General features: G+C 43.1%; 1 protein-coding gene across 1 annotated transcript; it reads right to left on the reverse strand.

Annotated features, from left to right (window-relative positions):
• Positions 1-5398: 5398 nt before the first annotated feature.
• LOC109470125 (potassium voltage-gated channel subfamily C member 1-like) lies at positions 5399-21883 on the reverse strand. The gene is given in 12 exon segments (XM_019768909.1): positions 5399-5526; positions 6059-6299; positions 6807-7052; positions 7988-8076; positions 8543-8725; positions 9195-10080; positions 10703-10811; positions 11386-11477; positions 12470-12601; positions 18937-19047; positions 21209-21316; positions 21851-21883. Coding segments are annotated over 12 exon segments (2358 nt in total).
• Positions 21884-26856: the final 4973 nt, after the last annotated feature.

A 26856-nucleotide genomic window follows, 5' to 3' on the forward strand; every position in this document is an offset into this window, starting at 1 on the left:
ACCCTAAGACCAGACTTTGAACTAATCTCCAAGCAGATCCCTTTCGGTGGCAATACAGTATCCATTAGCCAGAGGAATTTGTACGGCCACCGAAGGACACTCCTCTGGCCAATGGATACTGCCTTGCCACCATATGATCTGCTTGGAGATTAGTTTGAACCACTCACACCGGGAAGGACCCTTACTCTTGATTTTCGATAAGTATAGTTGCTAGCTAGAGAGATGATGTGGCCCTCCTGAAATAGGTACATTGTATACTAGTGTTTCCCATGGACACAACAGTACCCAAACCCAGGACCTCAAGAACAACCCTTAAAACAGTGCTACACTAATTTCCAAACAGGTGTAAGTATGGCATAGTATCACTACTCGTGTTTTGAGTTCGTCTAACTACTCTATAGGTTGAGGTACATTGTGAACTTCTTTTGTATGTACGTACATGTACATGTATGTAACGTTTTCTGACAGGTGTCCTACAGATACTCTCTTGCCGAGGTTGGTTACGACTTTGCCACCAAAAGATCTGCTTGGAGATTCGTCTTACTACGAGCATCTAGAGCCTTTTTAATAGCCATAGAAAGATAAATCTCGATTCATTATAACAGAGAAAGGACAACATTTTCGTTTTGTGAAATAAATAATTGTGAATAAACATACAATCTGAACTACACACTACAGTGTGATGTCATCCTAGATGCATCCAGAGAATTTTTCTCACAAGTGTTCATTTCGCTCCGTTTCCTATTCTTAGATCTTTTATGACCTCTGAAGACATGTGTAATATTGGTGTGTTTGGATACGGATAAAGCCTTATGTCCCAAGAGAGAGTCTATGTGTGTGTTTCTGTCAACGCCTGATTTATGTATCATTTAATTTTAAATGAAAGTTGAGCCTATGCTACTCTCCAAGCAGAGGTTTAGATTTTTTCGGCTCATCTTTTACGTGTTTTAGGCGTTTATCTCTTTTATCGTACAATATCTTTTTTTGGCAATGGATACGGCCCTGCCAATGATACTGTCTTGCAAATTTGATACTGTCTTGCAGTTACCAAAATATCTGCTTGGAGATAAAACTCCAAGCAGATGTCTAGGCTTCGTTTATTTTTGACTTGTTTTAGGCGTTTTTATCATCGCCGTCACAAAACTACGGATCAGCTGCCATAAACTACACATTGAGACCGGTCGACATAACCACACTCCCCGACAACGTATTTGTCGATACTGTAATCTAGATAGAATAGAAGATGAACTTCATTTTGTAGTAGAATGTAGTTTGTGTAACAGTGAGAGAATTGAACTTTATAGACGAATAACATCGATGTTTCCCCACTTTACACACCTAAGTAATACAGACAAATTCACTTTTTTTAATGAACTTAGACAAACCCTCGATCCTTAAACTTGTATGTTCTTATCTTTTCAACATCACAGAGAAGCGAAGAGAAGTCGAAATTATGTAACAGACTGTAGTGCTAGTACTAGATTGATCTTGTTGTGTATATATTTGTGTATTCAAGTTAACCTTTGTACCTAACCCAGTGGGTATGTTTGTACAATAAAGGTCTTCATTCATTCATTCATTTATCGGGCTTCCTTTTTTGTCCTCGTGTATCTTTTTTGGCCCTGTACTTTCGGACAAATGGACACAGCCTGATATTGTCTTTGCAGCCACCGAAAGCTGATCTGCGAGATTAGATTAAACCCAAACCGGGTCACGGTGATGAGGGTCGTAGGGCACAGCTGCATGTCCGAGCAATAAAAAGATATTTACGAGTAAATATCAAAACATATCAACGCTACAGTTACAAACAAAATGGTGTGTTGAAGTTCTTCCATTTTTTTAGGAGGGGGGCTGTCTTGGTTGAGAGACCAGCCAGGTGCGTTAGGACAGGACCAGTCGGGGTCAGCACAGTTCAGATGCCGGTCAAGTTCCCATGGACGCCGCGGGGCAGGAGTGATTCATGTTCTCGGGGTCGAGTGGAGGGCACGCCGAGCGACGACAGGCGGCGGGCCGGGGCGGGCGGCCAGGTCCCCACGGTACGGAACTGTCGGCTCGGTCTGCCGTACCCTCATGGTAAAGACGTCGACGGGAGATTCGCGGTCACGTTCGTTGTAGGCCGTCGTACGGTTTTAATATTGTACAATTTTTATAGCCTCTACCAGGCATCGCGGAGCGCTGCAAAAATAGTAGAAATTGGCCGAAAAAAAAGGATAGTATACCAGGGTATATATCTGGCCAGAGAAGATCCAATTTGCGTCCGTGGGCTAGAGTTTTGAAGCAGACAGTGGTAACCAGTATCATGCACAAGGACATACGGCAGCCGTTTCTAACAAGACATCTGATTTTTTGCACAAACCAAAAGACAAGGACAATTTAGCCTTACACTCAAGTAAAACTTATATTGTAACGCCACGAATTGTGTACGGCCGATGCACGACTGTCCCAAGAACGTCCACAGTCGTAGGACGATTTCACGACACAATTTTGGGACTCAGGGTGACGATCGAGGCCTAGGGCATAGCTTTGTCGGGGATAGACGGATAGGCGGCGAAGCAAACGTCTCTCCGCGGCAAAGTCCCTTGGCGGCAAAACTGTCCCACCGGCACCGCGGCATAACACGCGTCGCTCCCCGAATAAAAAATTAACTCCGCCACCTCAAACGTCTGCGAAGGAGGCTAGCGAGGGCACTACTTGGCCAGACTGCTAGCCTTGGATGTAAAATAAAGACAACCACCGGATGTCTGCGGCCCGAGACAGTTCCGTGTTGTTGGTGGGACATCCGATCCGCCGTGTAGCCGGGCCGCGGACGGCTGAGTGACGGAGGGAGTCCCGCAGGTGCGACCTGCCTGAACCCGCCGACTTTTTCACCTCCGCCGGGAGGGCAGGTTTTCACCCGTGTTTGTTGGTGGGTGGGTCTGTTGGTGGACAGAGTAGATAAACATTATTAAATCCCGCGTGAGGCAGCTTCAGGCGTTACACTCAAGCGCCAAACGAGTGCGCGAACTCAGAGTCCCGAGTTCGAGTCCTGACATGCCACCGATCTTGTGCCCTTGGGAAAGGCACTTTACACGGCTTTCCTTACTTAGCTCAGGTGTAAATGAGTATTGTCCTGCCGTGTATTTGTCCCCTGTGTTGGTGGCGGCATTAATATAAGTTAAAAACTTGAGTGTGTCGTCAACACGTTTTGTGATTACATGTTGGAACAAGAGTTCCACGATCTCATACCTTCGCCAAATAATGTTAACCCTTGCGGTTGAAGAATCATACAATTTTAATCATTGATTTTGAAAATAAGAGCCTCATTAGCATGGATTATATCAGTTGATCATATTTTCCACCCAATGACAACCTTATCTTCACTAAAGGCTATTATAGCACTTCCTCATAAATTATGCAATTGAGGTCATGATTTGAATAAATCATGTTTATTGATGTTCGCCTTCACTTAACTTCCAAATGTGGCAAGTATGAAATTCCCAGAAGTTACAACTATGAAATTATAAAATATTTCCATTAATTATGCAAATTGGGTCTTCATTTACATAATCTATATCCTCAGATGTTTTTTCGTTCTCTATTACATGTCACAAGTGTTTCATAGTCCTATTATCGAACGAAGCAGATTTATAGAATTTCCTCATTAACTATGCAAATTAGCTCCTGATTTGCATAATTATCATTTGATTGTGTCAAGCATCACTTCATCTACCAACATCCCAAATATCATGACAATCCGTCCACCGGTTCTTGAGTTATCATCCTTCGAAAATTTTTCAACAAATGCTCCTGCAGTTCCAGAACAAGGCGCTAGGGGGGCCAAACTTATGTCACTTCTTCCCTACCACAAGAGCTATCTACCAACCGAAATTCGTGACCCTGACATGTCCAGATTGCGAGATATCAAAACCGGAAGTTCTGCTGCAGTACCAACAAAAGTCGCCAGGGGGCCCAAAATCTAATCATTTCTAGGTCTTATCAAGACCTACCCACCTACCAAGTTTCATGACAATGCATACTAAGCTTCTTGAATTATGCTGTTCACAGACAGACAAACAGACAGACAGACGGACAAACGCTCCTGAAAACATAACCTTCTTGGCGAAGGTAATAAAAAAAAAACCTCTGTACGTAAACCCTTGATGAGACCTAGAAATGATTAGATTTTGGGCCCCTGGCCGTTTGTTACTGCAGTGGAATTTTGGGTTAGCCGCCTGTATCCATTGGTCGCCTCTATGCATCGTCCGCTTGCCCCACCGAATCTGCTTGGAGATTAAAAGAACCCAACAAATATGGAGAAGAGTAGTGTGGTTAACCTGGAGTCCACCCTTGTTAACTTTAGTCGGCCGTTGGCTGGATAGCGGATTTTGGGGAGCGGACTAAACTAACAAGGCTAGACTCCAGGCTATCGTGTGATAGCCTATAGTGTGATAGGCTTACTTTGCTATAAATTCGAGCTGTAACGAAGCCGCATTGCACTATAAGCTATTTTTTTAAAGACCAAGTTTTTTACTACTTTACTTTCTCCAGGACGGCGGCTAATATTGGCCACGACATATTCAAATTTAGGGAAGATCGAGTTCCAAATCCTTCACTGTTAGAACTTGGAAGAGTACGCAGTTCACCTTGCAGCTCCCTTTTAAACTGCAGACAAAGACAGGTGGTGAATATAACTGGCGGATTCGCTTAAAAGACATCAAGTACAGTTTTTTGGACTTGACAGGTTGACCAACAACAGTGTTGCTAACAATGGACATACGTCTACAAATGAGACATTTATTCATTGTTCCCATCAAACGATTATTAATATTTACAGTACAATCGCTGGGTGCGCTCACAATGACGTGAGAGCAATATTGAAAGGCAATCTTTTGCATTGCCACTGTATTTCGGTCGGTGGCGCTTTTGACTACTTTAAAATATTTCAGAGCATACTGTAAACTTTATCTCAATCATAACATCAGACTCGAGTCTCACGTACTGAAACATCTGAAATAGCAAGAGACAAACGAAGATGGATTGAACTGTACAGAGACGTATACTGATTTGGTCTGTCAATTGTAGTTTGCTTATACATGTAGTCTGCTAATTTACAGTCAAGAACAGTTTATTTATTTATTTATTTATTGAAATTGCGACGAATACAATACAATGTGGACACAAGGCAGCTAATCAGCTGATGGCGTGACCACATACATAGAATATACATACATACATACAATATACATGTCAAACAGCAAATACAATTGAATAGCAAGAAAGAGCTAAGAATCATGTACATCTATATACAAAAATAGCTAAGATTAGAAAGGTGCTAAGGCATGTAAATACCGTAAAGACTAGAACTTAGTACAATATGGAAAAGCAGAGGATCAGCTGGAAGTAAATCTTTTTGTAGATGTTATAAACGTGTGAAGTGCATCTGAAAGTTGCTTATTGATAGTAGGGTCATGGTCTGGTGAACCTTGAAGTAGGAGGGAAACGGTGGGACGTTGTTGGACAAGTCGTTCAACAGCTGCAGTAAGTCTGCTGCGATGGTCAGAGTATAGGGGGCAATGTAATAAGTAGTGCTGGACTGTTTCAGAAGAAGAACCGCAGACACATGCTTTGCCCTTGATCTTCATCTTGTATAGTGTACTGTTCAGTTGGCACCGGCCCACGCGTAACCTGGTAGTGCGTATGTTGTTCGGCCTTGAGCCTAGAGTACGGTACATCTGATGATGCCTCGTGGTCAACAGGTGCTTTTTACTCGCTCTCTTGAAAGCAGCAAGGTTGCTGGCGTCTCTGACTGTCTGGGGTAGCTGGTTCCAAAGTGAAGATGTATGTGGAATAAAGCTGGTTTTATAAACCTGAGTCCGACAGCGAGGAACACAAAGGTGAGTATTGTTGCGTAGTTGTATACGTGTAAACTGGGAGCCCCTTGTTGGTGGAGTAAGCGACTGTAGATGTGGAGGTACGAGGCCTTTCGTCATCCTGTACATGATGGTGAGTGAGTTGTATTGTCGTCTAGAGGATAAAGTATCCCATTCTAACTCCTGCAGTAGGTTTGAGTAAGGTGTACCCTTCATCGCCCCTGTGACGAGACAACAGGCATGGTATTGAACCTGTTCCAGCGTCTTGCTTGCTGTGTTGTTAAGGTCTCCCAGGAGCGCTGCAGCGTACTCCAGTCTTGGTCGTACTAGGGCAAAGTATGCTGTCTCCAGCGCTTGCCTACCCAGTTTGCCCATAACCTTGCGCAGGACACCTAGTACTTTCCTACTTTTGCTTGTTGTCACTTGTACGTGTTCTGTCCATGTGAGAGTCTGGTGGATGGTTACACCCAGGTGGCTATATGAGGACACTTGCTCCACTAACTTCCCATGTAAGTAGATAGGCGGCAGCAGGGCGTTTTTTCGGCCAGATTTGACGCAGACCACCTTACACTTATCAGGGTGGAGTGTAAGGCCCCAATCCGAAAACCAAGTTGACACCAGTTGTAAATCAGCATTGATTGAAACTGCCACTTCCTGAGATGTCTTAGCTGAATTATACAAAGATGTGTCATCAGCAAAGCAATTTAACGCTGACCTACACGGGAGACTCATCAGATCGTTTAAGTACACGAGAAATAACAGAGGTCCGAGTATGCTGCCTTGGGGGACACCTGCTGCTGTTTTCCCCAGGATGAGGTGACACCGTTTATGACGACTCTTTGTTGTCTTCCTGTCAAGTAGCTGTCGAACCAATGCAGTAGGGGCCCTCCCACACCGTAGCGGGTCAGCTTGTATGTCAACCCCCTGGTGCCAGACTGTATCGAAGGCCCGTCTTACATCGAGAAAGACGACTGCTGTGCAGGAGATGTCAGGGTCGTCTATCGACCTGGCCCAGTCGTTTACCATTCTGATTAGTTGGAGGACTGTTCCATCACCCTTTCTGAAACCTGATTGGTTGTTGTGTAAGAGGTTGTTTTCCTCCAGATAACTGTACAGGTGGTTGTGAACAAGCCTTTCCATCACCTTGGCAACCGTTGGTAACAGGGATATAGGCCTGTAATTAAGGGGATCGGTCTTGTCTCCCTTTTTGTACACAGGGGTTACATTGCTCTGTTTCCATTCCGTGGGGAATGTTCCGGTTGACAAGGAGTAGTTAAATAGGCATTGTAACGAGTCACAGATTTCAGGCGCAGCCTCTCTAAGAAGTTTGTTTGAGATCCCATCAGGTCCCGGGGCTTTGTCGACTTGAAGACTCAGCAGTACAGTCAGGACTTCCTCACGGGTGACTTGAAGTGTTGTGAACTGTTTAGAGGTAAGTATGGGAAGTTTCATAGTCCTGTCCGGATGGTTACAGTCTTTAGTAATGTTTACAAATATTTCATTCAGAAGTTATTTATTATTATTATATTATATACTATATTACTGACTTAGCTGTTGCTTATCTCGAATCCATTTCCGTAAGAAACACTTATCAAAAGAGCCCAAATCTATACAAACAACAGGGTATCAGCACAATAGTAATACAACATTGGGACGACACAGCATCTAAACGTCCTACAATCTAAGGCGCATGGGTGACTGACCGATATCACAAGATCTATTAGATATCTACAAATTCACCGGACTGTTTTAATGTAAATGTAAAGAGATCTAGAGTTAGAAAAGTTATTTGCAATATTAGAACAAAAAGGAACAACCTATATTTTTGGTTGCATATGTACACTACCACCCAATTCCGCTAGGTGACATTATTTACGGCTTTTTACTACGAATCCACAGTCATGATTTTATTTCCGTCATATTTCCTAGTCTCTACCAGACTCCTTTGCACGGCAAACTGGACCCTCTATGGCCGGCCAACTCCTCTGGCCAATGATTTTCCCCTTTGCCGATTTCTACTATTTATTCAGCCTGCAAAGGAGTCTGGTAGAGACTACATATTTCCCAGAAAATTCTAGAAAATCCCTGCTGATCAAGTGCATGTCTCAAGTAATTTCAGTAACAGCGAGCTGCGGTACCCAGCAGGACGCAGAGAGGGCGCTGTTGTACGGCACATTGGGGGAAGTGGGAGACGTCGGAGGACTGGCAGGTTGGGCGTCATCTTCGCCTGAAATAGAAACACACATATGAAACACCAAGGAATGGTATTTTACAGCGCAGTCTACTTTGACAAAAAATAAGAAATTTTTTGAACGTTTTCAAGAAATGTAACAAGAAATCCCAGAGCTCCTTGAAGAAATAGAAGACTACTATGAAGCATTCAATCCTCGGCTTGCTGAATTCCCTGGCCTTTGGCAGGCTTATGAAGCGGATAGAAAGCGTCGGAAATGGCAGAAAGTATAAAAAATATGGACAGGGAGTTGATCCAACAGACAAACTGTACTCGATCTGTCTAGTTGGTCAATGTCAACTAGTAGAAGTTATGAGTATGAGACATTCACTGCCCGCCCTCTTGACCTGCTGTCATTCTGTCAATCTTCCCCACCCACGTTCTGTCAACATATGCACAAACCTTCAGCTTAGCCACCCAAAGTAATACTTCCGGTTACTTTAATAATCTCAAACTGACTTACCTGACATTTCCAGGCCGTTGATCAAACCGTCAATCTTTGGGACCGGCGCGATTCCCGATCTGCGCATGCTCCGCTTACGGTTCGCGGCTCCATTTCGTCCAATCAGAGAGCTGCTGCGAAGGATGACGGGATCGCCATTCAGCACCTCGTTAATGCACGTGACTTTCGTCTGAATGGTGCTGACTACAGGAGGAAACAATCAAGAAACAGCAAGATTTCAGACATCTATACGAAGTATTTAGAGTTTTTGTGAATATACTTTTATTCATTATTGTACATTTGTATATACTTTTATTCATTATTGTGAATTCCTCATTGATTCTGTATATACGTTTTCCCACTCGCTTCCATACGGCAATATACATGAATATAACAGGAAACTGAACATAGAAAATGAGATGATCGTATTGCATTCACTTCCTCCGAGCCTGCGGGAAGAACATTGCACCCCCAATTTGACCTTCCTGTCAGTCAGCGGTTGTCCTCCCCTCTCACTTCCTATCAGTCTATCATATTCATAATATCTAACTGCGGACACGTTGGTAAATAAACAAGAAAGTACACCGAAAACATTGCGTAGACCTCGAGCCAAAAAATATCAAAATTACACAAATGCAATTCCGAACAGTGATATCGAAAAAAAAAAACGTACCGGTGTTTTTGTCGCTGTCATTCCGTCTCGACCGTGTGGAGCAGTTGGAGTTCCCTGTGCCTGACGACTGGTTCAACGCCTCCGCGGCGCCACACAGCGCTCTGTGCCGCTTCTTGGGCAGCTTGAGCATGGCCTGGGCGTGCGAGTAGTACAGGTTAAAGTTACTGACGATGACGGGGACCGGCAGGGCCACCACCAGCACCCCGGTGACGGCGCACAGCGTCCCGACGATCATCCCGGCGAACGTACGGGGTACCATGTCTCCGTACCCGAGAGTCGTCATGGTCACCACGGCCCACCAGAACGACTGCGGGATCGACGTGAACTTGTTGTGGTCGTGTTTCGCGGTTTGCTCGGCGTAGTAGATGAGACTGCCGTACACCAGCACCCCGATGCCCAGAAACACCATCAGCAGGAGCAGCTCTCTCGCGCTGGCACGCAGGGTGTAGGCCAGGATCTTCAACCCCGTGAAGTGGCGCGTCAGCTTGAAGATCCGGAAAATGCGGGCTAACCGGACCATCCCCAGAAACCGTATGCTCTCCTCTGCCGCGTGAGTCGCCATGAAGGACAGCGACAGTTCCACGAAGAACGGAAAGAAGCTGAGGAAGTCCACGATGTTTAAGAGAGACTTGATGAAGGCGAGTTTGTCCGGGCAGAACGCTAAGCGAGAGAAGAACTCCAGAGTGAACCAGGCGCAGCAGAGCATCTCCAGGTAGACCAGCGGCCTGGCCATGACCAGGACGATGTTGTTGTTACGGGCGGTGGTGTTACCGTCGCTCACCGTCTGGACCGTGTGGTTCACCTCCGTGAGAAAGTACGAGTGCGTCTCCAGACAGAAGATGCTGATGGCCATCATCACGAAGGCGAGAGACGTGAAGGCAAGCGCCTGGACATGTGGAGACAGAGAACGAGAGGTGTTAGTATGTTAGTCTGTGTAACACACATTCTAGCTGTTAAGTGTTGGGGCCTGACAAGTTTAAGCATGGAGGTAGAACCTCCATGGTTTAAGTGGGATTTAGTCAGGTACGAATTCTTTGTATGCCAGTGTACAACGAACGCACATGGGCAGAACGTGCTGCGCCTGCGCGAAATCCTGGATATTTCACGGTATTCGTTGGGTGTTTATCAGAATTTTGCCTGTTGCAGACGATATTTTTTTCCTCTTCAACATTTGAAAACTATAGATAGGATGTTATCATTGCGTACGCGAATACGTGGTACGTTCTGCCAACGTCCTCTGCACATGTTACATGTAATTGTAATGAATCAGTTTGCAGGCCATGTTTTATATGTTTATGTTTTTGTTTATGTTTATTAGGAACTCCATTACTATTATATATTCCTGCAGTCCTGTGCATTGAAGGTTACATATGATACACATAATTTATGCATGACCAAACGTGTTTTGCATAGGTCTCAGAGGCCTTAAACTTTGCCATATTACCAAGAATGCACCACGGCCCGCATGCGCACTTGGGTCCGTGAACTCGCCTATTGAAGACTCTTACCCGTGCATACTTGGACGAGTACGGCTCCTCCAGAAACTTCCACACCTTCGGCTGCCATCTTTGCCAGAACGATTTCTGGTCACTATCGAGACATTCTTCGATTCCAAACCTTAAGTTGAAAGAAACACACCTGATTTAGACACACTTGAAGCGGGCTCGCCATTAGCTGTTCCTTCTTACAATAAAAGTTAGCGCTTTATTCAATAGAAACGTTCCCGGTTTTATGAAGTTAAAAATGGTTGGGAGTAAGTCGGCAGCAAGGTCGGCCGTGGTTGGCTGATGTTCGGCGAGGTCCGCTGCTGTTTAATTGAAAATTTAATTGCAAATTCGTGCCCGGAGGCTAATTGCAAATTACAAAACATAAGAGAGCAATGAAACAGAGTATAAAATAAGTAAAGTTTACAGTAATAAAGGTAGCTGTCTAGAACTATAGCTATTTCTAAAACTATGTCTGAAGGGTTTATTAAAGACATTCAAGTATGCGCGTGAGGTTGGACATGGTTGGTGTTCGGGAGTATGTTTACAGTGTTTAGGCGTCAAATTTGACTGTAATTTAACTTGAATTTCACTCGATTCGTATAGAAAGGTAGGCGTGACCTAAATCTGGACTGCTCCCGAACTTGAGCCAACCTTATTTGGTTGGTTATCGGGAGAAGGTTCTGAATGTGTGACAGGGGCTTTACCTCCGCGCTATCTCCGCGCTCAGGCCCGTCTCGTCGTCCTCGTGGTCTGACCCCTCGAAGGCGGTGATGGTCTCCTGGGCGTCCCGGTGTTGCTGGTATAGTAGAAATGGACGAGACATACTCCTAAAATCCAACAATGGCAGCCAAAGACTACAGCTATACGTAATTCTTAAATCAACATCCTAGTCCAAAAGATGAGTTAAAGTTGCAACATCAAGACGGTTGCAGTTGAAATAGATCATGTAACATTTTCAACTTTGCAGTTCATGTATTTTCAATAAGGCAATAGAGTCGAACCGAGCTTTGATGTCGGGATCTGACACTGTACAGATTTCTGTTAATCTTAATATATTATATAGTAGTATATAGATGCCAGACAGTGTCCATGGCCTACATACATGTACATGTAGGGCAGCTCCTCGGCTCCAGGCACAGCGTGCTCCCAATGAAATTAATATACTACCCCCCCCCCCACGCTTACTAGCTAATCCCTCGAGGACTAAAGTGCAATGGATCTGGCATCCAGACTACGTTTTATGCTACGGTCACAACCCGCCGTACGTGCTTCTGCGTGCTGTCTACGTGCAAAAACGTGGGCAAACGTAGGGCATCCGTGCGTGGTGAGTACCGCCTCCGTACGGAATCCTACGGATTTGGGAGCACGCAGATACGCCGTAGAACTTTAAGTGCATGTAAAACTTTTTCTACGTGCGGTCTGCGGATTCACCACCCATGCGTGCGAGTACGAGCGACGCGCGTGCCCCGTACGTGCCGTGCGGAAGAAGCACGTGTGAGTACGGCCTCCTTACGGTAAAGTTGCAATCGCACAGAGATCGTACGTTGTAAGCACGTACAACTCACTTACCACTTGCGCAACGTACGATGCACGCAACCGCTCACGGCCAGACGTGGCGTGCAGACCACCCTCTTACACCTTGCGAAACCGTGCGAGTGACGTGCGTCAATGCCACTCCTTCCCCACGTTTTCACAAAAAACGTAGCAGACGTAGCCTCCCAAAAATGTACGGAGAAAAATGCACGCACGGCGGGTTGTGACCGTAGCTTTAGTGGAGAAGAACTGTACCTGGTAGCTCATCCAGCAGCACGGCTCGATCTGCCGCTCGTCGATGCCCCAGAACGCCAGCTCCTCCTCGAACAGCGGCCCGCACACCTCGGACGGGTAGTGCAGCTTCCCCGTGCGGTAGTAGTTCAGGATCTGTCAGGTAAAATTTTAGAATATACTTAGCCTCCGTAGCAGGCTTATAGAACTGGGGGTTTGGTGGTCTTTGGTTGTTTTCTGATTAGCCCAGTTCTAAAAACGGGGGTAATTCAACCATGTTATTCAACTATGTTGTCAGAAAATAGCACATAAAATCCCAAAGACCCTGAAGACCCCCCCAAACCCCCAGTTTTGGGCATGCTATGGCGGCTAGAATATACTGTTGTACAGGTATAGTCGTACAAACTTCGTACGGTCGTACGGTTGCAAATTGTGGGTATTCTTGGGCTAGCCATGCATGCGTCGTACAAAACTGAATTTCAAAATACAATTAAAAATAAATTCAATTGTCTTGACAAAGAAAATACTGTCTTTGATTTTTTTTTATTACAGCCTGCTTGAAAATCCCACGTTATATCAAAATCGAACGACGGCCTACTTCGAATCTGACCACACCGTTAGTCTATAGCTCAGAATCCAAGGGAAGAGTTAGGTAATATCTACGAATATTCATTTTTGTACACGTGTCCTGGTAGATGATAGCCTGGGTTCCATCCTGGTCAGTTACGTCCGCTCCTACAGTCGCTACCACCAACCAGGCTTAAACCTACCGTCAGAAACCAGGCTTGAACCTACCGTCAGAAACCAGGCTTGAACCTACCGTCAGAAACCAGGCTTGAACCTACCGTCAGAAACCAGGCTTGAACCTACCGTCAGAACCTACCGTTGGTGGTAGCGACTGTAGGAGCGGACGTAAACTAACCAGGATGGAACCCAGGCTAGGTAGATGAGAATGTACAGTCTGATACAGACACGTTATTAATGAAGAAGGGCTTTAATTGCACATTTTTGCCTCACTGCAGCTAGGCTAAGTACAGACAAGGACGTCTTCGATATATAGGTCACATATTGACACAATACATGTACACAATACGGCATATTGTGAAGTAGAACGGTAGTCTGGGTGCCATCCCCCGTAGTATTCGCACGCTCCCTAATGTCTTAGCTACCACCGCTTTTCTGTGGGGTAGCGACTAGCCTCCACCAGGCCTTTCTACGGGGATACGGATCGTAGAATTCGGCAAAAGAGTAAAATTGGCCAAGGGAGTCCGGCCGCGGGGAGGTAGTTTCTTTCGATAGTTTCTGCGCGGCCTGTCAAACCTATAAGGCGGCCAAACTCCCCTGGCAAATATTCTCCTATATATAGCCAGCGTACTTAGTCAGGTAGAGACTAGGTAGCGACAGGAAACAGTGATGCCACAGCGCAGTACGGTTCTTGATAAGGCACGATACTGGACGCAGCATGTCCCCAACATCACCAAGTCAACACTGTATATGTTATTATGTTGTTTACATTAGCTGTCGACTCCGCTCGTCGTATCCATTTATTAGTCCACCAGAAAACCGGTATGTTCAGTATACTGGATAATAATACAGGCATCATCACACCACGTGATTTATAACTATAACTTTATTAATAGTATTAGCAGCATTATTTTATGCTCATTTTTACTGTTACTGAGAAACTATTTTTTTCTATCTTCTCCAATGATCTTGCAATTAATAATCAGGTATGAATTTGCACTAAAGTTTGACGTAACGAATAGTTAGGTCACTTTCCACCTGTCAAGCCTTTACATGTGTTGCGATTCCCTAGGGATGTGACCCACAGGTGCTCCGGGCTATCTAACTGGGTGACCAGACATCGGCTGTCTGCAGTCCTTTTGTCACTTAGGCTTCCGAGAATTCAAGAACGGGTACACATATAGGCGTTTCAGACAACACTTTGTTGAACCAGGTTTAAACCTAACGTCAGAAACCGGGCTTGAACCTACCGTCACTGAAACCTGGCTTGAAACTACCGTCAGAAACCGGGCTTGAACCTATCTTCAGAAACCAGGCTTGAACCTACCGTCACCAGGCTTGAACCTACCGTCAGAAACCAGGCTTGAACCTACCGTCAGATAGAGACCAGGCTTGAACCTACCGTCAGAAACCGGGCTTGAACCTACCGTCAGATAGAGACCAGGCTTGAACCTACCGTCAGAAACCAGGCTTGAACCTACCGTCAGATAGAGACCAGGCTTGAACCTACCGTCAGAAACCGGGCTTGAACCTACCGTCAGATAGAGACCAGGCTTGAACCTACCGTCAGAAACCAGGCTTGAACCTACCGTCAGATAGAGACCAGGCTTGAACCTACCGTCAGAAACCAGGCTTGAACCTACCGTCAGAAACCAGGCTTGAACCTACCGTCAGAAACTTCGACGTTGCTTACTTAATTTCACCGTTGCGAAGCCAGCAAACGAAGGCAGAGAAGGACAAACTTTCTGAGTGTGACCTCGTTTACAGGACTGGGCGGATTTTATCTTCAGTTTTCACAACTGACAGGAGCATCAGGACAGATCGACAGGATTTTTATGTAAAACATCCAATTGCGCTTTCTAGGTCTATTTCGTGGCTCGCTCACAGGAAAAATACAGGGCCATATCCCCCTAAAGAAGGAGAGGTAGACAGAGGAAGAAGTGGGACGACAATACTGAGGAGTGGACCGGCCTGCCCCATTGCCAGCGCTAGCACGTGTACTGGCACATGACAGAGATTGGAGTAGAGGGAGACAGTAGTAGTGTGTTCGGCCACAAATCGTCGACCATCCCCCGGTTAAGGGACCGGTAAGCTGTAAAGAAAAAACTCAAAATACGACCAGCATCGCCGTTGAATAGTAAAACACCCAGTGGTTCAACGCTGCCTGTACAAAAAGTGGCCTTCAGAATGTCCTTCCCAATAGACGTCGACTCGCATTCTAACCCTACGAGCAATGACAGCCACGTCACTGCGTCCACTACAACGTCCACACAACATCTTGCGGAAGAAAAAGGAAACGAGCTCGAGCGAGGCAGTACCGTCAAGTACGTTCTCTTCCGTTGCCTTGACGCTGTCATCAATGGCGTTGTCGTCGCTCCTCTGGTCGTGGCCTACTTCCGTGGGACCTGGAATCTGCTCGACACTTACCTTCTACCAGAAAACTTCAGTCTGAGCGCTGTGACATCGCTTGTGATCGGGATTGCTATCACGCTTCTCATAAACTTATTCCAGAGCGTATTGGGATCCCTATTCGCTGAACAAGGAGTCGTGTTCCACATCGTGTACAGGCTGTACATCTATATCTACGGCTTTGCGGCGATAAACCAGTTCAGAGGAATTTTTTACGTGCTGGACGACCTGACTGGAGAGACTATCCTCGGGGCAGCCATTTGTGTCGGAGTGTCCCTCTTGGTCTCCGTCCCTCTTTGTGTGGTAAACAACATTGCAGCGTCTCCGTTTATCACCGACGTCGACATCATCGAAGAACCGTTTCGTGTGGAAACCCGTTTCGGAGTGAAACCGGCCAAGACGTGGAAGTTCGTCGGTGACGTGGTCCTGACCGTGGTTGTTATTGTTTCCCTGACGATCGTCGCCTGGCGTGGAACCTGGCTACTGTTCGCCCTCCTCATCTTTCCATCCGACTTCACTCTTTCTACGTGGACGACCTTAGGCATCGGATACGCCATCTACATAACTCTCCTTGTCTTAGAATACCCGACGTCTTGTCTTGTCAGAAAAATGAAGACGTTTTACGTTGGTCTGGGGGTCGAGATGATTTTCAACTTCGTCGGTGGAGTCGGGAGTGTGGCGGTGTGGCGCGGAATGTGGAATGTGTACGATATTTACATCTTTCCGGACTATCCCCTCACAAGTGATTGGCTGACGCACGGAATCGGAGCCGCAGGTTTGTTGTTTTTGTTTGTTTGTTTGTTTGTCCATTTCTGTTTGCTCTTAAAAAAACAAGTAAGATTGTTGTTAGTTATGTAGGACTGTGCAGGAGAATCCAGAAACCTGTAGGGCACATACTGCTTTCTCTGCTTAGTAATTAGCATTTGGGAAAGTATAGGAGTTAAACACGCACCACTACCAGTGGACTAGCCCCCTGCTGTGTGGTGGCCCAAGGGCTATTGAACCGACGATGGGCACCGCCTTATGCAAAACCTGGTGCGGGAATGACTATTGTGTTTACTGAAGGGAAACATGTTTTGGATCTATTTCTTCCTCTTCTCCAAACCAAAAAGGTCCTGAACCAGACGTTTATCACCATGGTAACTGGTGTAGGGTTACATCACGTTGCAATTTTATAGCAGGAGGGATTTAAACTGCTGTCTGACCATTGTGTTTGAGTAAGAATTAACAGAACAGACTATATGCCAAGGTAAACATTATGCATTTGCTTTGCAAATGTTAACCTTTCTAGTAAGTTTTAAGTTACTTTTACATGCCACAGGTTTGTTCGCCATACAAGCTGGACGCAGCGCGCTGGTTACCGGCTCCGAGGTGGATGGAGCGGCGGACGGCAGCGGCGTCAGGCTGGGCCGCTACCTTGAGCAGATCTGCCCAAAACTGGTAAGTTGTTGCTTTATACACCTTTTGTCTCTTGACGTGCCACGTTCCACCAGGCTCCTTTGCTGACTAAACAATGAACTTTAATACATGTATATGACACAACAAAAGTACAGCGACCTTCGTAGGGTCTTTAACTACATGTAGGCATACAGACAGACACGTGGGTACAACAAAATTGACCTACGTACTTGTAAAACAATAAATAAATCAACTTATACCTCTTGTTCTAAGGTCTAAACATTCTTTGATATATTTAACTATTTGTACACAGTAAGGTTTATTACCTTCTAGAATTAATTGAATTTATCTATAGCTTCATTATCCAATGGCTGTCCATGTGGCCCCACAGCTATCAATGGTGTCTACTGTCAATATACTATACTATACTAATATATGCTATCAATATACAGTAACAGTATAATGTATCAGTCATGACCAGTCAGTTCAGTTCATGATGTATTGTATAATGTAATTTTCCTTTCTGTCCTGTAGGTAGAAAAGCTCATCTCCAAGGCACCAGGCCAAGGACCAGCGCCAATTCCAGGTGATGTGAAATTCGAAGAAACTCCCATGTAACTTAATTTCACCACAAAGCTGAGCCATCCTAGTCTGGGTGCTTAATTGTCTTCGTCAGAAGGGTATAAAATCAGTCTGCTTTAGTGTGGGAGACTGTGGATTTAGCGGCATAACTCTTAAAGGCATGGTTCGATGTTAATGATTTTTGGGAGGTAGGTTGAAGTTGTAGAGACCAAGGTCAAGTGCGAATATGGGCTTCGTGGGGGGTCCCTACATTAATGCAGTGGACCTTTTGTGTTTGTCACTTGTTAGCAGAATAAATCGAGGATATGTAAATCTATGTTAATGATGTAGAGATCAAGGTCAAGTTCGAAAACGGGCCTCGTGGGGGGGGGGGCCTACATCACTGCAGTGGACCTTTGGTGTTTGTTGGTTTTTCAGCAGTTCAAGTTCTGGAAAAGCAATTGTTTGGATTTTTGAATGGTCAATAAGATGATGTGGTGTAAGTTTGGACTTCCTGGTGTTTTGTGGGGAAGTGCAATGGGCCTTTTTGTGTAAACATTTGAAGGGGAAGTGGATGTCTTTTATCTAGGTTAACGTCCTTAGGTTAATGACCTCCAGGTTATGAAGGGCAGCTGCAGAAGACCCAGCCAGCTCGCCCAGTGATGATAGTGATAAAAAAATTAGATCATATTGCTAACATCATTAATTTTTTTTCAAATGGACTGAGAGACTTGATTATTTATCACATTTATTTAGTATGTATTTTTATTCTAATGGAAAAACGTTGATAACATAAAAAGTTGAGATAAGTAGTTTTTCAATGGTAGTGTCATTTTGTTACCAAATAAGTATATACTTACATCTTTACTTGGAAAATAAATGAGATAACATGTCCTTGTCTCATTTTTTTCCACATAAGAATCCATTCAAACCCTACATGGAAACTAAGTGCATGCCATGAAAACTAAATATCTTTTAATGATGTGCGTATATGGTGATACTGAACAGAAATCGCAGATTGTACCATTGTCGCAAATTGTACTCTAATTGGGATCTCTACCAGAATTGCCGATTCTACCAGATCTAGAGTCCCTACCCAGACATACATGTACTGCATATTGAGGCTAAATTAGTGGGTTTCATGTGTGCCCTTATATATTACAAAAGTGTACATGCTTTATAAACTTTTGAAAGTTACTTACCTAGTAATTTCTCTGAAATGTTAGGATGGCTTTTGTTCATAAGATGAGACAGAATTTGTATATATACAGTCGCAAAGGTTAAAGTTATTTTTATCGTTTTAATTGTTTTTATTATTTATTATCTTTTGTTTAACTGTACCTGTACACAATATGACATATTGTAGAGTAGTTCTATACCTGTGAGAAGAGACCAGGATGTCTATCGAAGAAGTGTTCTCCCGTCACCCGGTCGAAGTCCGCGTTATGTGGCGCCTCGGCCAGCCAGGCCAGCCGGGTGTCCGGAATGTTCTGCGAATGGAAGATGTAAGGCCACACCAATTTAATTTCTTGGTTAACGGATTTTTCTAGAAAATTAATGGAGAGGGCGGGCGACAAAAAACAGGCCTAGGCATCCTAAATTATGGCCCAAAATGGTACGATAGGAGCCATGAAGTCAACACACCAGGCTGGTTCAAAATTTAAACAATGAATTTTGAAAATTTTAATTATACCACTGCATTGAAAGATGGAATAACTGTAACAATTAGGATGAAAAGGACTGTTTTCAACTGTTTAGGGCAAAATATGAGCATTTTGCAGTTAACGTTGATTCTAAATTTTTATTTTTATTGGCAAATCAGAAAAAAATGAAGCGGGCGAATCCATTAACCAAGAAATTAAATTGGTGTGGCCTGAAGAAAGGCTAAAAAAGTTTTGTGAAGATTGACCACAGAAAGGAGCTGGTTGGATTTTGTGAATATTAAATAATAAATAGTAATAACTTGGGAAGAGGGCATTGGGAAACGCTTACGCATAAGGACGTATTTGCAATAAATGTGGTGTTATCTTGAAAGTTCATCTGTGTTGCTACGTTTTTGCACGAGGTATTAAAAAAGACGTCTACATCAGCAGCAGGGCATAAGAACCATTCTTCAACAAAGAAATCCGGTACTGCAGTACCATACAAGCTGCCAGGGGGCGCAAAACCTAGTAATTTCAAGGTCTTACCAAGACCTACCCATCGACCATGTTTCATGACAATCCATTCATATATTCATGATTTATGGTGCTAAACGTAACCACATGCACACACGTACATGCATACATATCCTTCTTGGAAATGGTACTAATTTTATCATTATCAAAGTTCATACATTTATACAGATCCTGTGACTGTGAAACACACTGAACTTCAAGAAGAGTGACAGAGACCTACTGAAATCCGTTTAAATCAGAAAGGCTGCACGGCTGTATTTTACCTCTCACATTTAGGACGCATCACATTGTTCACCGTACGGCGCACTGAGTGGCCGGCTGGAAACATTAGTGTTTAATCTCTGTTTTCTCCGATAACAATGTTGGTTGGTCTGTATGTAGAGGCCTTGTGACTCGTAACACGTTTCTCACCGGTATGTGAACGAAATTTCACGTGAGCGAGGCTCCACACCTTAGCACACGCAGAAGGCTCAATTTGAGGTGCGTGCATACAAGCCGAATGAAAACAGCCTCTTCCTTGTCGTGTGTGGATAAATGCTGGTATTTACCACCCGTCACACAAAGCTAGTTTTGGAAGCTACGCATGTACTGAGTTCTTGAGTCGTGGAGCTTCGGCAGCCTGTGCCGTCCTCCAGAGTTACCACCGGCTCCGTATTGTCCCTAACTACTATGGACTGACTACCCAGGTCTAGAGCCAGCCTGGGCCAGAGCCTCGGAGGACGTGATCTTTTTTTAGGAACAGGCGCGCGGATGTCATTCATAAAATTAAGGACATTATACATTATTGTGTATAATGTCCTTGATAAAATTAAGTCGGTGTGGCCTTACTAAAAAAAAAAAAACCTGAAAAGTCGAAAGCCCAACAAAATATTACTTTCCAAGCAGAGGTTTGGGTTTGGGCATATTTGTGGCGTGTTTTTATGCTTTTTTTTACTAGACTTTCTTTTTGCATTGGTATCTTTTTGTCGGGTTGCTGAAAAATAATACCAGTTCAAAAAAGAAAGCACAAAGCCTAAAACACCAAAAATAAGCCCAAACCCAAACCTCTGTAAGAAGTCATATGTCTATTGTGTTGTGATTTCTGTGGCATGTTTTGTCTACAAACCAATTTTCGCCGATAATCATTGATGTTTGATTTTTTTCCCGGCCCTTTGGATTTAGTCCCAAGGCACGAGGTCCATTTTGACACCAGGAAAGCTACTCATACAGACTTGCTATCATACATCAAAATAAACTTTGGTTATTGCAGATTCAAAAAATCTATGGTAGCATTGGTCCGTCTTGGTGGTACAAAAAACGGTCTCGGCCCATGGACTATCATTCCCGGTGTGAGTGCATCAAAACTTACAGTCTGGTCTCAGAGTTGACAACTAAAAATGACACCTTGAAAAGGTGATAGTCAGCATTTTGGTAGAGTAGCAAAACGTCCGAAACAAACCTAAGTAACATGTGCTTGCAGGATACCTGTACGTACCCTAAGCGTGCTGAGGTAAGTCTCGTGCCGGCACCCTCCCACGTTCAGCACGATCCTGTTCCTGGGCGCCGCCGAGCGGAGAGGCGGGACCATCAGCGACCCTCTCGGCTCCACAGGCCCGCCACCGCCGCCCGCAACAACCGAGTCGGAACGCTCGGCGACGAAAAGACTCATCTTCACAAAAGCAAAACTCCAGTCGAGCTCGTCCACGTTATTTCAAAGGTGTTAGAATGTGTTTTTTTCGGGCCTATGACACATACGCACAGTCACAATCGCAGGGCTAATCTACAAGTAGATATTTTCTTGGCTGCAAAGGCAGTATCAAATTGGCCAGACAGTATCCATTTGCCATTCGGGGTTGGCTGACGTAAAAAAAGACCCAGATACAGTACGAAAAAGTAGTAAATTTAAAATAAGTCAAAGCCTAAACCTCTCCGAAACTCAAAACAGGCGAACTGGTTTCCGATATTTGGAGCGCCGATGCTAGAAAACCTGTTACAGGATTAGAGTTGTTTTGATCCTGTAAGTAAGCTTTAGAGTCTTGACTTCTATTGTGCGCTTTTGTGTAAGGAGGCACGCGATTGGCTGCCGCGGAGGAAACACCTGCCAACTGAGCACTTGTTCTAGTGACGTCACCGGGACAGCTGAACGGGATCGTCTGTAGGATCATTCCATTTGGAAAGGTCAAGAGGGGTGTCTGCGGATTATTGTTGTCAGTGATGTTTTATTCCATGCTAGTGAGAATTGTTACTTGGACGTAGCAGTTTTGTATTGATGGCACGGTACAAAGTACTAGAGTACTTTCTAAGAAAGAAAAAGGTGAAAGCTGGTTTACGTTACATTTGGACGACACAAATTAAATTTTCTATATAAACTAGGTTGAATCAACCTTACTCCATTCCAAAACGTGCTATATATTTAGGAAGTGGAGGTGCAAAAAGATGACTTCTTACGAGTGCGTTTTTAAACTAAAAAAAAAGTTGGAAACACAACTGTCAGCCATGTTTGTTTACATTCTAGTAGTTTGCAGTGGCACCTCAAAACTATTTCGTCAAATGGAACTGGGCTGTACACCGTTTACATTTTGTGTTCAGTTTTAATTATTTATGTTAATCAGTACCTCTATTCTCATGATTTAAGTATCATAACGTTATATTTTGTATCATCTACTGGTGTCTTATAAAACCACAGGGGCGGGACATTTCATTCATCCATCCATTCATTTAATTCATTCACTCATTCATCCATGTCTGGAAGAGCCCCTACTCTCATCCATAGGTACCTAGGTGTGGTGAGTTCTTTATAACATGCACAAGGTGCATCACAAGAAACATACAAGATCTCCCATTTGTGTAGCCTGGTTACCAAACCTATTATAGCTCCCGAGTCCTACATCCTCTCCGTGGAGAGGATGTAGGACTTGGGAGCTATAATAGGTTTGGAAACCTGGCTACCATTTGTGTAGATTCTAAACTGAAAACGACGAAATGAAAACAGACTTTCTTCATTTCAAAAGCCTTCAATGCATTTATTTCCTGTCTTCTTTCTCCTTTTACATCAACATCATTGAAATGTTTACTATCTGGATACAATGTCATAGTGCCTTCTGGTGCAAAAACATATCATTTCATCATCCAACACTTCCAATATCATAGTACATTATGAGTGATATGAACCAACTTCCTCAAATGTGATTAGAACAGCTATTAGACTCAAACAGCAAGAGAATGTTCAAGAGTAAGCGTCTGTTCTTGTGTTGCGTAGCCTGGGTGCCATCCGATTTGTAACGGCTACCCCGAAGATTTTTTCGGGGTAGCCATTACAAATCGGATGGCACCCAGGCTAGTGTTGCTCACATCACTTTTCTAAACTACTCATTATCATAGAGTATACTCGTGACAGTTTAAAAGTAGTCATCTTGGACAACTTTTAAAAATTGGTCCCTTACACAATAGGTGGATCCTTTTCCGGAAGTTCTGCTGCAGTACAAAGGTCAGCCACATGGGCCCATATTTGACCTTGACCTTAATTGCCTTACATGACCTACAAACATACCAGATATCATCACAATCCATAAGGCGTTCTGAAGTTATGCCAACTACAAATGTGAGGAAACACACACACACAGACCAAAACCAATACCTCCATTTTTGATGGAGGTAACTAAACCAACACTGACATTGACAGATAAAATATTACAATATTTGTACCTTCACATTGGAAATGGTCAAAGTACTATTAGATACTAAATAGATCACCTCAATGCCTCTAAGTGAATTTGGCATTAAACCTGCTTTGTTTAAATCATGACACCCTAAGCTGGTGTTCTTGGATGTACAATATGAATGAAGACCTTAAATTGTACACACATATCTGCTGGGTTAAGTACAGGTCACAAAAAGGATGGAATACAGATAACGTTACATATATACATCAGCAAGTAGCTACAATTACGTAAATTTGGTCTTCTCGTTTCTTACAAATGGTAAAAAGGTATGTTACAATATAGAAGGTTTATCTAAGTTCATTAGAAATATAAATTTATCTGTACAGCTTAGATGTATGACGAAGGGGAACATGGATTGTATCAGATTATAAGTTTTACTCTCTCTTTGTTGTATAGTTTCCATTCTATTACAAAATGTTTCCCATCATGTATAAGAGCTGTGTCATGAATGGAATAACATATACAGCAAAAAACGTCTAAGGTATAAAACATACATGTAGCACTCTATTGAAGTTGAATCAGGTTACTAAATAGTTCATTTTCGAATGCATCTAGGCTTAGCATTATTACCTTCGCCAAGAAGGTTATGTTTTCAGAGGCGTTCGTGTATGTGTGTGTGTGTGTGTGTGTCTGTCTGTCTGTCTGTCAACACGATAACTTGAGAAGGCCTTGATGGATTGTCTTGATACTTGGTAGGTGGGTAGGTCTTGATGAGACCTCAAAATGATTAGATTTTGGACCCCCTAGCGGCTTGTTATGGTACTGCAGCTGAACTTCCGGTTTTGATATCTCATGATCTAGACATGTTATGGTGATGAAATTTGGGTGGTAGGTAGCTCTTGTGTTGGGGAAGAAGTGACGTGAGTTTGGGCCCCCTAGTGGCTTGCTCTGGAACTGCAGGGATATATTCTTGAAAATATTCAAAAGAGGATAACTCAATAACCGGTTGACGGATCGTCGTGATTTTTGGTATGTAGGTAGCTTACGTGATGCTTAATATAATTATGTGACAATTATGCAAATATGGATGTAATTTGCATAATTTATGGGGAAATTCTATAAATCAGCTGCATTCCATAATAAGACAATTGAAGCTTGTGACATTGGTAATTGACAACGAGAGAAACACAGGCAGATATTGATTATGTTAATAATGACTTAATTTGCATAATTAATGAGAAAATTTTATAATTATGTAATGATAACTGCCTGTAATTTCATACTTATGGTATTTGAAAGTTAAGTTGAGGTGAACATCATTAAACATAATTTATTCAAATCAGGACCTCATTTGCATAATTTATTAGGAAATACTAGAATGCCTTGTTTGTTTATATAAGACTGTCTTTTGGTTGAGATTATGATAAAATGATATAATTCATGAAAATTAGGTTCCTATTTCTTAAATCAGGGGGGAATAATCTAATCTATAATTTGTCAGTCATTTGGCGAAGGTATGAGATCGGGGAACTCTAGTTGGAATTGAAGTTGTAGGTTGCTTGGAGTAATTGTCATCATATTTGCATGTTGGACTAATTTCCTAAACTACAGGCCATTTTACATGGGGCAAAAAATAGTTTGTCCTACAACGAACAAACATTAAGTAAGTACAACGAACAAAGTGTGTAAATCTACGCAATTTGAGAATGCACCAGACTAAATGGTGTGTTAAGCTGGTGTATTACGCCAAAGGGTAGTTACACAGGCTATACAGATACAGATGCAGAAATGTTACATGTCCCTCTCATCAAACCCGGTAACTCAAGCATTTGTCCTAGAACATCTGAGTCTGGACGTTGTCTTCATTTGTGAGTTAGGGCAGGGCTTCAGCACTATGGTCACACTAATCTCCCTTGCAGCAACTGAAAAAAAAAGCATTGAAGTCAGTGTTCTTCAGCATTTTCACTGCATTTTTCAAAACATAGAGAATTATCAGAAGTGAAGTCTAACTCACATATATTATAAATCTTGTAACTTTCAGTGTAGTTTTCTTTCCAGTGTGCTTTGCACTGCAAATACATGTACATATATTGACAAAATAAAGTGTATGACATTGTGTTTTACAATGTATCATTACTCTGTAAGAAGTGTCAGTGGGAGATGGGAGGTAGCCTGGGAACCATCTGGATTTTCGCCGAAGCCTTGCGGAGCAAAAATCCGGATGGTACCCAGGCTAGATGGGAGTAGGAGGAAGTTGCCTCTCATGGTCCCGTACAGACGTGAAAGAAGAACAGAAAGAAAGGAGCACAAAAAAGACGTCTGCAGGACAAGACTTGAAGTCAAAAAGACTTACTTTATCATTAGAATGAATGAACTTAATTGCACAACAATCGTACAAGGTACAATGTATGGCAGTACTACAACACTAAACTAGTCTAGAGAAATACATCAAAAACATGTCCAATAACAGGTAGGTAACATAGTGTGTTGATATATAATTATGTATTAATTATTTGATCTCGCATATGTAATGAGCTATGGAGAAATTGACCTATGTAAACAGAAATAGAGGTTGGGCATGATAACAATACATGGAACATATCGAGCTGTGTATCAGGTAGTATGAGGTCCGTCTTAGTAGTTATATTCTGTAATAGCACATCTCTTTCTTTACTATAGGTAGGACAAGTCATAACAAAATGAAATTCATTTTCAACATTTAGATTACATGTGGGACACAGTCTCTGAGTGGCTGGTGTGTTTTGGTGTCTTCCCTTTTCAATTTGAAGACAATGTGCACTTATTCTCAGTTTTGTTATGCTAATTGTAAACGATTTGTTTTGTATTGATGTAAGATAATCTTCCATGCCGAAGTGTTTCTTTATTTTAGAATAAGTTTGGAGTTTGCTAGTATTTCTCAGTTGTTCTCTCCAGCCAGAAAGAAACGTGTCCTCGAGACGCTGTTTAAATGTTTCCAAAATGGTTGGCATTAACTGCGGGGTTAAGCCAAACATTTTGGAACCCATGTCTACATAATATATCCTGAACGTGAGTAGCCCAGTCATGTTCTTCTTCGACTGAAGTGTCGTATGCTTAGAGCATAAACAATCCTTACATTGCTGTTCAGATCTTGAACGGACACTGAAGTTGTCGTTTGAATATTAGTTCTGAATGGCAAACCTTTTACACCTTAGGCCATGTTGATTTGATTACATGATGACATCCTCTGGGAATCCCTAAACTGATGCAAGCGTGCGAATAAACAAAAGTTTTGCAAAACAAAACCAACGTTGCTTTCATTATGAAATCTACATGGTCATGAAGGTTGAAAAAAATGAAACCGAGTATGGTATGGCGAATTAAAATCTACTCTTCAAATTCATTAATTTTCTTTACATTTTTGTCTTTTTCATTTGATTTTGGCACTCTGCAACATTGGTATCAATTTCCAATATTTTTGGTTGAAAACTTTATTTTGTTG

This window comes from Branchiostoma belcheri, unplaced genomic scaffold (assembly GCF_001625305.1).
Source record: "Branchiostoma belcheri isolate BF01 breed outbred unplaced genomic scaffold, Haploidv18h27 scaffold22, whole genome shotgun sequence".
Taxonomy (NCBI): domain Eukaryota; kingdom Metazoa; phylum Chordata; class Leptocardii; order Amphioxiformes; family Branchiostomatidae; genus Branchiostoma; species Branchiostoma belcheri.